This window comes from Cyclospora cayetanensis, unplaced genomic scaffold (genome assembly GCF_002999335.1).
Source record: "Cyclospora cayetanensis isolate NF1_C8 unplaced genomic scaffold, CcayRef3 CcayRef3_contig_21, whole genome shotgun sequence".
NCBI classification, from domain to species: domain Eukaryota; phylum Apicomplexa; class Conoidasida; order Eucoccidiorida; family Eimeriidae; genus Cyclospora; species Cyclospora cayetanensis.
This window is the reverse complement of record NW_020312159.1, coordinates 92,395-104,476: the sequence shown is the minus strand read 5'-3', so window position 1 is coordinate 104,476 and position 12,082 is coordinate 92,395. Positions and strand designations below refer to the sequence as shown.

The 12,082-nt window shown below is 52.7% G+C and overlaps 2 protein-coding genes across 2 annotated transcripts; both read right to left on the bottom strand.

Annotated features, from left to right (window-relative positions):
- Positions 1–180: 180 nt before the first annotated feature.
- Positions 181–4,737, bottom strand: LOC34622361 (actin). Its single transcript, XM_026337874.1, has 12 exons — positions 4,701–4,737; positions 3,695–3,903; positions 3,155–3,339; positions 2,783–2,853; positions 2,502–2,617; positions 2,130–2,184; positions 1,937–2,012; positions 1,569–1,680; positions 1,169–1,254; positions 849–984; positions 553–615; positions 181–198 (listed from the first exon to the last, which is right to left on the bottom strand). The coding sequence occupies exons 1-12, from the start codon at positions 4,735–4,737 to the stop codon at positions 181–183; spliced, it is 1,164 nt and encodes a 387-aa protein (XP_026193659.1).
- A 2,641-nt stretch (positions 4,738–7,378) lies between these two features.
- Positions 7,379–11,539, bottom strand: LOC34622360. Its single transcript, XM_026337889.1, has 13 exons — positions 11,519–11,539; positions 11,289–11,409; positions 11,085–11,148; positions 10,848–10,918; positions 10,580–10,675; positions 10,239–10,384; positions 9,808–9,915; positions 9,358–9,442; positions 8,938–9,032; positions 8,442–8,813; positions 8,045–8,199; positions 7,599–7,887; positions 7,379–7,483 (listed from the first exon to the last, which is right to left on the bottom strand). The coding sequence occupies exons 1-13, from the start codon at positions 11,537–11,539 to the stop codon at positions 7,379–7,381; spliced, it is 1,728 nt and encodes a 575-aa protein (XP_026193674.1).
- Between the last annotated feature and the right edge of the window lie 543 nt (positions 11,540–12,082).

Here is a 12,082-nt window from a genome sequence, read left to right as displayed (position 1 = left end):
AAAGGCAGGGTCTCTGAAAATGCGCAGCTGATGCTATCTGTGATAGCCATGGAGGCGCTACCCCGAGAAGATGCAGCCAACAATTAAAGTTAGCCTTCCGGGCGCATGCAGCGCAAAGTGAAGACAGAGGCTGCGACGGCCTAGAACCTCTCTAGGATAACTGATACAGCAATGGGCCTACTAACCCTTGATTGCCGCCTACAAAAGCCGCATACGGAGCAAGGTACACAAAGACCCTTCACAGAGCACGTGCAGTGCGCAATAGATACACTCGTAGATTAAAAAATATGCACACATGCATTCTCGCAGCCATGCCGGTTTTACAAACAACTACAGCATGGCATGTATGCTTAACCGGACTTCTGGAGACTTCACGATGAAAACGTCATAAAATGCTCATGTATGAACACACCCGATCGACACAACAAAGCACATAGAGCACATGCACGCATAGATGCATACACTAATTACATATATTTTTGCATCCCTCTCTAAACAGGGGCTCGCAGACTGTGGAGGTTTCTAATAGAAAGACGCCTTCATAGAACCAACCTTTTGGAGAACAATCCTCGGTCCGACTTCCTCCCACTCAGCCTTGCTGATCCACAAGTGATCCTGATACAATGTAGTGGCACAAAGAATCCATGGATGCATTTGCACATATGTACAAACGCACCCATCTCCAATTCATAGGAGGGCTGCTTCGGCGGGCATACGGGCGCACAACTGCGTGACTCATATGATGCGCATTCAAGCACCCTCTACTAGTGACTGCTCTGCACGCTTCGTATGCATGCAGACATTTTCCCACGAATGCCTCGCTTCTGGCACGGGAACCTTTCTCTCACCTGCATGGGCCTCATGGAAGGATCACAAAAGCAGCGGGCTCCCTGCCATACAAGGAACTGCCTATTTGGAGGGGCATCCACATGCACGATGGACCGTGCCTGGGGAGGAGAGGTGTTTTTCAGCTCCAGCTCCATACTGAGACCGCAACAAAGCAAACGAAAGGCCTCAAACCTACATATTTACACACACAGCCTGCAGCCGTCCGCGGGGTTGCTTGCTGGACATCTGAGAAGTTGCAGCTCAAGGAGGCGCTAGGTATTTTGCCACGCAAGAGCTGCAGAAGCCAACTCCTAGTGTGAATGGCGCCATGGCAAGCTACCGCTCGGGAAATCCTGAGAACATCGAAGAGCCGCCGCAAAGGACGACATTCGCCACGAGGCTCTTCCGGCTCTCTATGGGGCATGCCTGCAACGCACCAGCAGGAGAAAGAGCAGAAGAAGCAGAAAGTGAGCGAAAGGCGAAATCGCGTCCTGTCCAGCCCGACTGTTTTAAAAGACTAAGGCTCTGGTGTGGCGGCAGAGCGGTGGTGATCCCCTCATCCAGGAGCAGCCCATAAGAGTATCCGCGAGGAAAGCACAGCAGGCCCAAGGCTCTAGGGCTTCCGAGAAGATGAAACGATTGCAGAACAACGAGGGGAGCACGCCACAGCAAGGCGGTGTGGTGTAGAGGCGTTCACGGGAAGGATCTGCTGCGCTTTTAGAGAGATAGGAGAAACGAACCCTGACTGAGGACCAGACGAGGTCAGTAAGAGACGGATTATCTCTGCCACATAGCTGGGGATTAAAAAGAGCTTCCGCTGGGTAAAAGCGTTCAGGGCCCAGAGTCACTTCCCTGCAGCACACGCCGTAGAGACACCCCCAAGCGTAAATGGTTCTGCCTGGGCCAAACGTATTGCAGAAAACCTCTCAACACCTCGCAGGCACGAATAAAGGATCTGGGAGCTTGAGGGCGGGCTAGCTGAGGGTTAGAGAGAATCAAGCGAAAAAGAATGATCTACAGGAAGCACAGTCCAGCGTATAATGCGGCCGCCGCCCCCCCCCCCAAAAAAAATTCAACAATCAAGGCTCAGAACACGGGGTGTACATACGTGGTTTCGCCGTCTCGGAGAGTCAGGCCGTCAGGCAAGTGATACGACTTCTCCAGATCCGTTCTCTGCTGCTCCGCTGCAGAAATACCACACGTCCCAAAGCACAATGCTCCGCCGTGGAAGGACGCGCCTTATCCTAGATGGAAAACAGAGCTACGCTAGCACCAGAGGCAATCGTTTGAGGTGGACGTACACGCGGGGTCGAGGGAGCAGAAGCAGAGGGTTTCCTTGATGACGCGAACGTGTTCCTGCAAACACAACATACCTGCAAACATGCATGCCTACATACGCACACCACAAGGATCCATGCATGCGTGAAAAAGCAACTCTACTCGGCTGCATGCAGCGCGGCCACAAGAAGCGACGGAGAAAGCGTGCCCATGCAGAGAGGCCCTACACAGGATGAATACCGCACATGCATGCACATGCTTGCCTCATCCAGAGAAACGAGAGGCTTTGGGAAATCGGATTGCATATCATACTGTGAAAATTCGCTCTGCGCATTAAAGTCTCATGACCGTTTATATACGGTGCAATGAGGGCTCCGCATTCCCAAAGAACTCACAAAGTCGTCCCGGGTTGTCATGGCATATCCCATGTCACATAGAATCTTTTGCAAATACATCTGTAGCTCCTCTCCCCCGAAGTCGCTCCGCTTCAAGGAGGAGGCCTCGAGGTACCCTGTGAGCAAGGTGAAAGCTCCAGACGTCTCCGTGTGAACAGCCCCTTCGCACTGGTGGACGGCTCGATCCGTGTATCCCCCAGGCCCCCACATGTGCATTTGCCATCCACTGCCCTCTTCCAGTTCTCAAAACTAGACCCTGAAAAAAAACTGAAGATGCTCACCGTCGAAAACAGGGACGCACTGCGTTACGCCCTCCCCAATATCCACCACCAAGCCCGTGGTCTTCCCAGTGCTGCGTCGCACTCAAACAAACACGCTCCCCGCCTTAGACCTCACCCTGCTCAGTTACGACAAGCCGCTCTAGCAGCGAGAAGCCACGGGCGAGCTAGCTGCTTAGTTAGCTGCATCGGGAGCAGCGGCAGACAACGAAGGGCGATTGCAAAGAAGTGCTGCCGGTGGAAACCGCTACGACGCAGAAAGTTTTGGACGGGGAGAAAGATAAAAGCGCTGAGGAATGCGCATGGATACGAATACACAGGCAGATCTACAGAAGACCCCGCCACTGAGACGGCCATGAAGTAAGACTCACGCACCCGTAGATGGCCATCAGCCCTGTGACGGAAAGATTGAGCTCGGGAACTTGGAAGCTTTCAAGAAAGTGCTCTGCCAGGCGGTTCCTATGGGAGACTGAGCAGTTTGGGGGCTCCGTTATTAGTGCTGGAGAGGTGGACGGTTCGATTCCCAGCGTGTCGTAAACGTGCTGCCACACAAACATCATCTGCAAGAAACCCCGCACGCACAGGCTCAGGCAGTGACAGATACTCAGAGTGAGAGACAGACAGACAGACAAACAGACACAGACAAGCAAGCCTTGCAAGCGCAGACAAAGCGCCGAAGGACGTGGCATTTAGAAAGTGCAGAAAATTCTGGCTTCTAGGCAGGCACAAGGAAGAACTCTCGCGAGAGTGTAAGCCATGAAACCTGAATACCAAATTTTAGGATCTCATGCGCCGTCTTATCCGTCATTCCCTCCCATCATCTAAACCCACAAGTACGTTCCCCAGTTGTGGCATGCTCGCTTCCTAAATAAACCCCAAGCCCCTTTCGAGGGGGCCCCTCCCGTTGCAGCTTACCTGCTCCCAGTCATCAATATGCCCATGGTCAATGGGGTTGTTGATAGTGAGGTGATGTCTGTTTGCAATTGCATGCTCTCCCACGAAAACGCGCTCGTTTATGGGCTTGTCCTTGTACTGCTCGGCGAAACGGCGGCGGGGGACCCCGACTACCGTGGGAAAAAAGATAGACGGCAGATCCTCCGTATTTGTGCCGGCCTTGATGTATCCTGCGCATGCATGCGCATGCAGATGCAAAACCTCGCTGCAAGTTGGCTGCACCCGGCAGATTGACAGCCATTTGTGCGGGCGCAAGAGACCCTGTAATGCAGGAAGGAGGCAGGGGGAAGCTGACGCGCTGGAAGGCAACGATTTTCGCAAATACGAGGTGAGTCTCAAGATCGACACCAGAACAGACACCAGGATGACACAAAATCATGCGCATATTCGCCGTACACGACCGCACCGCACGCCACACGTGAAACAGTCTCGAGCAGCATACGGGCATACACACAAACCCTAAACCCCCGCGGCTGTCGCAAATCGGAGGCGCAGTCTGACCCCCTCTCTGCCACCATATGCACAGAACGCAAGACAGCCAGGTGTAGCGCCTGCAGAAGGTCCAGGAGGTGGAAATCACCAGCCGATACTTGCAGGAACAACACCACTTTCAATCTTTTACCCAATAAAGCATATCTGCGGCCAGCCACCTCCCAAATCCCCACAGCAAAAACCCTAGCCACAACGTAAATGGCCATGTTTTTCACTGTACACTTCAAAACCGCATCCGTAGGATCCCATCAGGCGCAACAAAACAACAGCAGATAAGCGGACCCCCAAAGCCTCAACCCCAGTCATCTCGCACCCCTCCACAAAAGCGAACTGCTTTCTGAGGCTGAGTCGTGCAGAGTGGATGCACGTCATTCAACATATTCCACTCTGAATTTAGGCCATCCACACACACGAGTTCGAGATACGAGGCCTCGACACAACAACAGCGCAAAAAGAATGACAGGAAAAAGCGTACCCGATCCGTTGTCGATAATGACAGTCGTTCCCTCCATTTCCTCCACGTCGACGTTGGTATGGCTCCCAATACTTCGTCTTCAAGATCAGGGTTCGAGGCGTCGAGCCGTGCCGAATCCCTTGTGCATTCTGCAGCTCCAGAGGGTGCAGAGGCCCTCAGTGCGCATGCTAAATGAACTCCTCTGTATTATCAGAGAGTAAACAAGGCGAAAAGCTTGGAATAGCAAGAAATGCGCAACAGAGCCCCCGAAGGTCAGCTGGCTAGAACGCCCGGTCTCTTGTGGATTGAGGTGTAAGAACACATCAGAGAGGCTAAGTGAGAGAACGCCGAAGTCTTTCTAGCTTTCTTAAAAGAGAAACCGGCATGCAGTCCATCCCCGTGGAAATCCATCCACACACGCCGCTTCCCGCAGCGTCATAGCCCCAAGCATGCTGGGCGGTTGAGCCCAAAGGCATCCTGGAGTATTTCTTCCTCTTCTTATTCCCCGTATTGTCGCAATTTTGTGTTGTTGGTGATGCTCGACCCTCCCTGGCGTCCTCCATGCACCATTTTCTGGCCGTTCGGCACCAGCTACAGAGGTGTTTTGTTTGCAGTCAAGAAGCTGCGGCTAAGTGCCCGCGAAGCTGCATATTGCGTTTTTGCGCTGAGCAAACCTTGCATCGTGTGAAGTATATGTCAACTTAAGCAGTATTTGATTCAAAAGCTTCCAAACCCTGAGTATCTGGTAGCAGAATGTTCCCCAGTAGTGATACTGGGTAGCAACTTGCGATAGCCGGGGCACTTGCTGTGCTCTCTCAGTCTAACACCACATGTCAACCCCTGATAGCATGCTGTAAAATATCTGGTCGATTCGGTGCAAGCATCACGAACATTGCTAGATTGTGAAAGGCGCAGCAAATCGGAGGGAGCCACCAGCTATCCGCAGGCTGTGCGCAGCATGTAGAATGGCAAACCAGCACTGTGCATGCGCTTGACATGCGTGGTATCTACTATGTGTCTGAACGGCTCTCGCCAGCTGCAGCTTGCCGTATTATTGTAAGTGTGTGTTTCGGGTACCTTAGCATTTCACTCCACACGGGACATTAGGGGTCAGCGTATATAGATGTAAATGCCCCAACGAAGAGTGAGGGTGTAGGTCAGGCTTGTAGACTCATGAACAGTCTCGTTACGATGTAATCATGATGCCTATGACGACAGTTTCATACATCCCTACTAGTGCATTGCACTTCGTATGCGTTCCGTTGAGATGCCTTCGGCAACAGAATCCTACAAAACCTCAAGGAAATATTTAGAAATAATCTCAATAGAAAACCTCCCCCCTTTAGCGACCCCAACGCCACAGGTGCACTGGGCCTTGATGGAAGTACGTAACACCTTGTAAGGGGACCCGCTCCACCTTTACTGAGCCACCGTTGGTCTCCCCAACGTTGCAGGATACCTCTTGTAGAGGGGGTTCTGCGAATTGCAGCTCTCCAGCTGTTGAAAGTCTACGCCGACTGTGCAAAAGGCCCAATAAGAATTCGCACAGTCCGCCAACGCGGCTGATTCTAAGAGGGCTAACCATGACTCCAGTACGGACGAGGCGCGCCACCTCGCTATGCCAATGGCGGCGCACATTGCCCGGGTGTGTTGACTTGTCCTGCGCATCTGCCATACCTTGAATTATGCCCTGAGCTTGGAGTTCTTTCACATGGACCTCTCCCCACACTATTGGGCCGCCCCACATACATGTGCGTAACCTTTTGCTTATTGGAAAGCACACCACGCAAATCAAGTAAAAGTGCCGGACTATATGTATTTCGCGATGGAGCACCCCTTGGAGTAAGAAAAGCTTTTGGACAAGCAGGAGAGCTACCACACCCGCCCTATACTTTTCGGCATCAGATGTAAGGGTCCTAAATAATTTCAACACCAAATATAGTGGTGCCTTTCTTCCAAATTGGTAATACCCCCAGTGCCTTTTATGCGGCCCACGAAATTTTTTTCTTTTAAGAAACTACTTTGATCATTTTCTTCTACCGTACATTTGCGCTTGAGCACACAGAAAAACACTATGGGTGGAAGTGGCGGGGTTTTAAGAGGCTCTGCGTCGAGGTCCTGCTGAATCCAGACCCCACACCCTCGGACTGTAATGGCTCTCGTCCGGTACGTCCAGAGACGTTGAGCAAAGCCAAACGAGTTGTAAGAAAATAGCAGCAAAAAGGAGCTCCAACAATATGGAGACAGCTGCATCCTCACTATGGCAACTACCTGTGGTACTAGCCATGCCTACAGGCACCTGTGCTTTGCTAGATCGCAGCAAACCGGACTTCAGGCAACAGACCAACCCACATGCAGCGCGCTTGCGTTATGGCCCGCCGAGTTCAACTTTTCGCTATGCGGACTGTACTAAATCACATGCGCGGCTGTCGAACAAGTTGGCTAGGTGCTAGCGTGCATAGCTACCCAGAAAGCTAGTCAGCTCGCTGTGGGCCCGACTGTCCGCTCGGTTGGTGCTATCAGAGTCGGTTTACTTGCAGCTCACTTCAAATAAGGCGATAAATGTATTGACACCATGTACATATGCAATCACCTTCTACCGGAGCTTCACGCTGCGAATGGGGCCCTCCACTCTCTGGACCGTTGGGCATCACCTGTAAAAAATGCTACGCTCTTCAGGCTACTCCATTTCGTTGACTCTACGGTTTCGCGTTGGGGTCAGCGGCCTTCCGCAGTTGCTGTTGCTGCTCCCTGATAAATTCTTCCAGAGATATCGAAATTGCGCGCTGCAAAATATCGTCTTCCTGCAGAACACCCCCAAAAAAGACTCCACAGATCAGAAGCCAAACTCTGGGCCTCAATGCCCCCAAGTCACTATGATCAGCTGAGAGCCACCTAGGCACGGTTTGGAGTGCTCACATCCTCAATAAAGGCTGTTGTCTCCATTCCATCTTCATTATTGAAAAATCGAAATGATGGTTCAGGCGGTGCCATGCTCTTCACTGCATCTGCCTGTGAGCCTGTTGCAGCATCGCCTGCTGCAGTCGCTCCCTGTGGAGCAGAATTGAGGCCCTCATCATTCCGCTGGCGTTCCGCTCCTTGCCCGCTGTTCGCAGTCACGACTGCGCTGCTGCTGCTGTCAGTGCTTCCAGCAGCCGCTTGCGCAGCGGACTGCTGGCGGCCTTTTCCTGTACCCCAGCGCAAGAAGCTACGAGAAAGCACAGATCGCGAAGGACCTCCGCTACCAGGCTGTGCTTCGGCCTGGTTGCTGCTGCTGCTGCCGTCATTGGCACTATGGGTGCTGCTGCCGCCAAGCCAGGGGGGCTGTCCGCTCCCGCTGCTGCTGCTGGAGCGACTGGACAAACCTGACCTTGCTGCACACGAAACATCGAACCAAAGAGGGTGCTTCTACACATTGTAAAAAACGTCGCCACAACCGTGCCAACGTAGCTTCCTGCACGGAGACAGATTTTCCTATGCAGGCACATGCATCCAACTGCCTATGTGCATGCTCTTCCCGCTTCGAAGCCTCAAGCCCCAGCCAGGCCTTGCGTGTTTAGGTTGCATTGTGTCGGCTCTGCCTATCCCCCTATCTGTGTTTTAGGGGGAGAAAATAGAAGCTGCGCAAAGGGTTCGCATGCAGATGGCTCCCTGCCTATAGCAACTCGTCAGCTCATATATTGCCCGACAAAAACTGGAAGAGGGGGACCGCTACGAAAGGCCGCGAAGCACGCGCTGCAGCTTCCTACTTCTTGCGAAAACCTTTGATTGTGCTGCTGGAACGTGCGTGGATAATGCTTGCTGCTGTTTCTGCTGCTGGCTCCCAGGCAGGTGCGTGGATCCAGCCGCAGATGCGGCAGCTGCAGGTGCCGCTGCGGCACCAGGAGTGGCGGCCACTGCTGCCGCTGCTGCATGTTTCTGCCATGCTTCGTCGTCAAACGGATGGACAGGGATCACTGGTGCATTGCAGGGGCTGCCTCTGCTGCCTTCTACATCCTCGCTGAGATCCCTCGTCTCGCCGGTTCTTTCCCGACCTGCTCTCGAGAGCGCCAGAGGATCCAGCGTATTGCGAAAGAATATCGCGGCGGAGTGCAGCATGAAAGCAGGACGGGGCGAGTTGTGGCCTCCCTCAACCTGACCAACGCACACGGGAACGCCTGACCGATCCGCTTCTATGTCGGAGGGTCGAATCTAGACAGCGTGTCGACAAGGAAGCACAGGCGGCAAGAGCACACTAGGCCTAGCATGGGCGCCGTACATCTATAATGTTCTTGTCGCCTCTGTATGCCGCATACAGGTCCTTCACGTGTTGTGGGGATATGAAGTTGTCCTCCCGGCCATATACAAACAAGGCTGCACAGATTCCACAGCCTCAGACCCCAAGGAGCGGCCCTCACACCCTGAAATACCAACTCTTCAGCGTACAGCGCCCCCCCAAGCCACAATAGACACTCTGCTGCAAGGTCCAGTAGGATACAAGATAGGGAGTTTTCAACGATCTCAGCATGTTCCCAAAGTTCTAAAGCGTGGAGCCAACACAGGGGGGGGCCCCCAGACTCCATGCCATCAAGGCATTTTAAGCCACATGATGAGTGCAACTGAAGAAGCTGTGGGGACCTACGCTGTAACGCGCACTAAAATCCATGAGTACTGTTACCAAGGAACGCAGAATACATACCAGGAATATATGCCTCGGCCAAGTTATCGATGGGGGCGATTACGTTGATATCGAACTGGGCCTTACTCAAGATCGAGCTCCGCACCTGACAGCGCCAAATAAACCGCCCTTTTCCTGTGTTGTCCCCTTGCCTCTGTCTCTTACTGCTTGCACCAAGCTGCGTAACTGATGAATTTAATGCAACGCCTCTACCCTTGAGTCTGTTCTCCCTCCATTGGTCTCCCCCACCCCCAACCCCCGATTTCCCCGCGCTCGCTGGCTCGTGTAATGTGTCTATGTATGTATAAGTGCACATATGGGTGTTCTTCTTCGTTCTCCTGCATGTGCCTCTCAGCGGCTGTTGGGCAGGCAGCGCAGTGCATGCTGCCATGCGCGTGCAGCCATTGGGAAAGCCTACTGCTGCGAACTCTGCTCTTTCCGCTACTGCGAATACATGGGGGCCTGTCTAACCAGGGATAAGAGGATGGAGAGGACAAATTTGGGCACATTGAATTGCATGACAACGCTCGAGAGCTCCTCAGCCAGTCTCCTCAAGGCGGCAAACGGAGAGTCCAACACCTGTAAAGAGTGGCGGGCAGCACTCGCCAACGGCTTCCTTCGTGTGTGCGTCCTGCCCCCCACCCCACCAACCCTCTTAATGCCACCCCACCCATAAAAGAAGACCCAAAGAGGTGCGAAAGGGGGATGAAATGTGCAAAACCCATCTACCACCATACCACCACGGGTACCCGCATACGCCTACACATATGTACACGCAGTACCAATATACGCACAGCCGTGAATTGCACAAGGCAAATGCATACAACAGGCGATTAGAGACGGCATCGTCCGTGCGGTGCAGGCCTCGAAAAGCGCGAATCAAGTCCTCGACTTCAACGTACCATTCCGCCTATCGAAGGATCTCTGTGCGCATGCATCAGCGCCGTCACGGCACCCATACTCCGGCCCCAAAGCCCAACAGAGGAGACCGTACCCAAGGACCGCAAATGCTCGATTACCGTGTCTAGGTCGTCTCGTTCCCACCAACCTGAAAGAAACAGCGACTCCATCCCGCAGAGACACTAAACCTTGGTGCTTGGAAAGGGGGAAAGAAGGCCCTGTGTGGGCACGGCTTCTAGCACTTATTGTTTTAGACCCTAAAGCCTAATGCCGCAGCGGCGTCGTGATACTGATGAAGTAGGGCACCTACAGCACAGGCTACAAGACCTGAAATTCGATGCACCTAGAGATATATACGGGCCGTCCGATCTGCCGCTGCCAGAAAAGTCAAAAGCAAACACGGTTATATTCTGAGGCAGCAGCACTGGCAGGGCTGACACTGCAGAGGCACCGCAAAATCAAACACATCACATGTGCACTCTCGCTTTCACACACAAGGACTCGAATACGACAGAACTATTCAAGCCATTTTCACCGAAAAGAGGTAAAGCAACACACGGGAAGACCCAGCAGCGACTTTAGGAGGTTTAAGCTCCGCAATCAGGCCGTACTTGCTTCTATCCGAGAAGAACAATTACCGTGCAGGTAAATCACACAAGGTAGCTTTTTGCGCTTCCCGGGGCTGCAAGAAACAGCGAACAACCCCAATCCTCGATGAATCTACCAAGAAAGGAAACAACGCAAAGCTTATTGCAGTCTATCGAATCAAAGGCGATAATATTACTCCCTGGAAATGTGCACACTGTGCCACGGATTAAGATCTGTGGAACGGATTCAAAGCAGCGCACGGCAAAACCGGCTCAAAATGGCTGCACTGAAGTCGCATGCTTCTCCTGTTGATAAGCTCCAGATCTGAAAACCAACGGCAAACCCCCATATACCTAGGTCATGGGTTGGCAAAGACTTGACGTTGAGCCCGAAATCGTCAATTCCATCCATTCATGCCATTCACTGTACGTGTTGTGGGGTCCCTGCAGTGTCGGTACACCTGCCTGTGCGTTTGTATTGCCTGCCAGCCATTAAAAAAGTCGATGGCCCCAAATCTGCGTCCGAGTAGGTGTCGCGGGGAGGCCGAATGATGAAGTTGACCAGCTCGCCATACTGCTCTGACACCTAATTACACAAAACCGTCAAAACCAAAAGTCATACTGCGAAAACCTTGAACGCTGAACAACGTTGCACAAGGATGTCTACAAATAGGGTGACTCGATCTTAAACACACCTTTGAGAAGATGGACGTCATCTTGAGGCCACACGAAGATCCTGGTCGCCCAAGACAGGTGAAATACAAAGTATGAAGCTCTAATGCCGGCTTTTCTAGATGCAGCCGGCAATGGCCCAAGCTGAGGAATGCAGCAAGAGCAGGCGCTCAGCTTTCTAGTGTCATCTACCGGAGGAAATGCAGAATGAATATTTGGGCTGCTTTTCTACCCTTCCGTAGACCGGTGGTTCGCATCTGAGGTTGTGAGTTCTGCGTGCACCTTCGAAAAGTGACAGCGAAGATAGACGCGATGGCAGGGGCCCCTGTGGTTGCACGCAGCCTCTCTGTTCCTTTGGTTATATGCCCTTGGTACTTATCGTGAACAGTGTTCTTTGTGCGTTTCAGGGCCACACAACAAGGAATGGGGGATGCATGCGTCAACAAGAAGGGCAGTTTCTACCACCTATAAAGGAACCAGGGCAAGTGCTGTTGAATGAAGCGGTGCAAACTGGGTGAATGCAAAAAAGAAAATACCGCAATATCCATAATGCTGCTGTACTGCAGGCGAGACCACTGGGCTGGGGT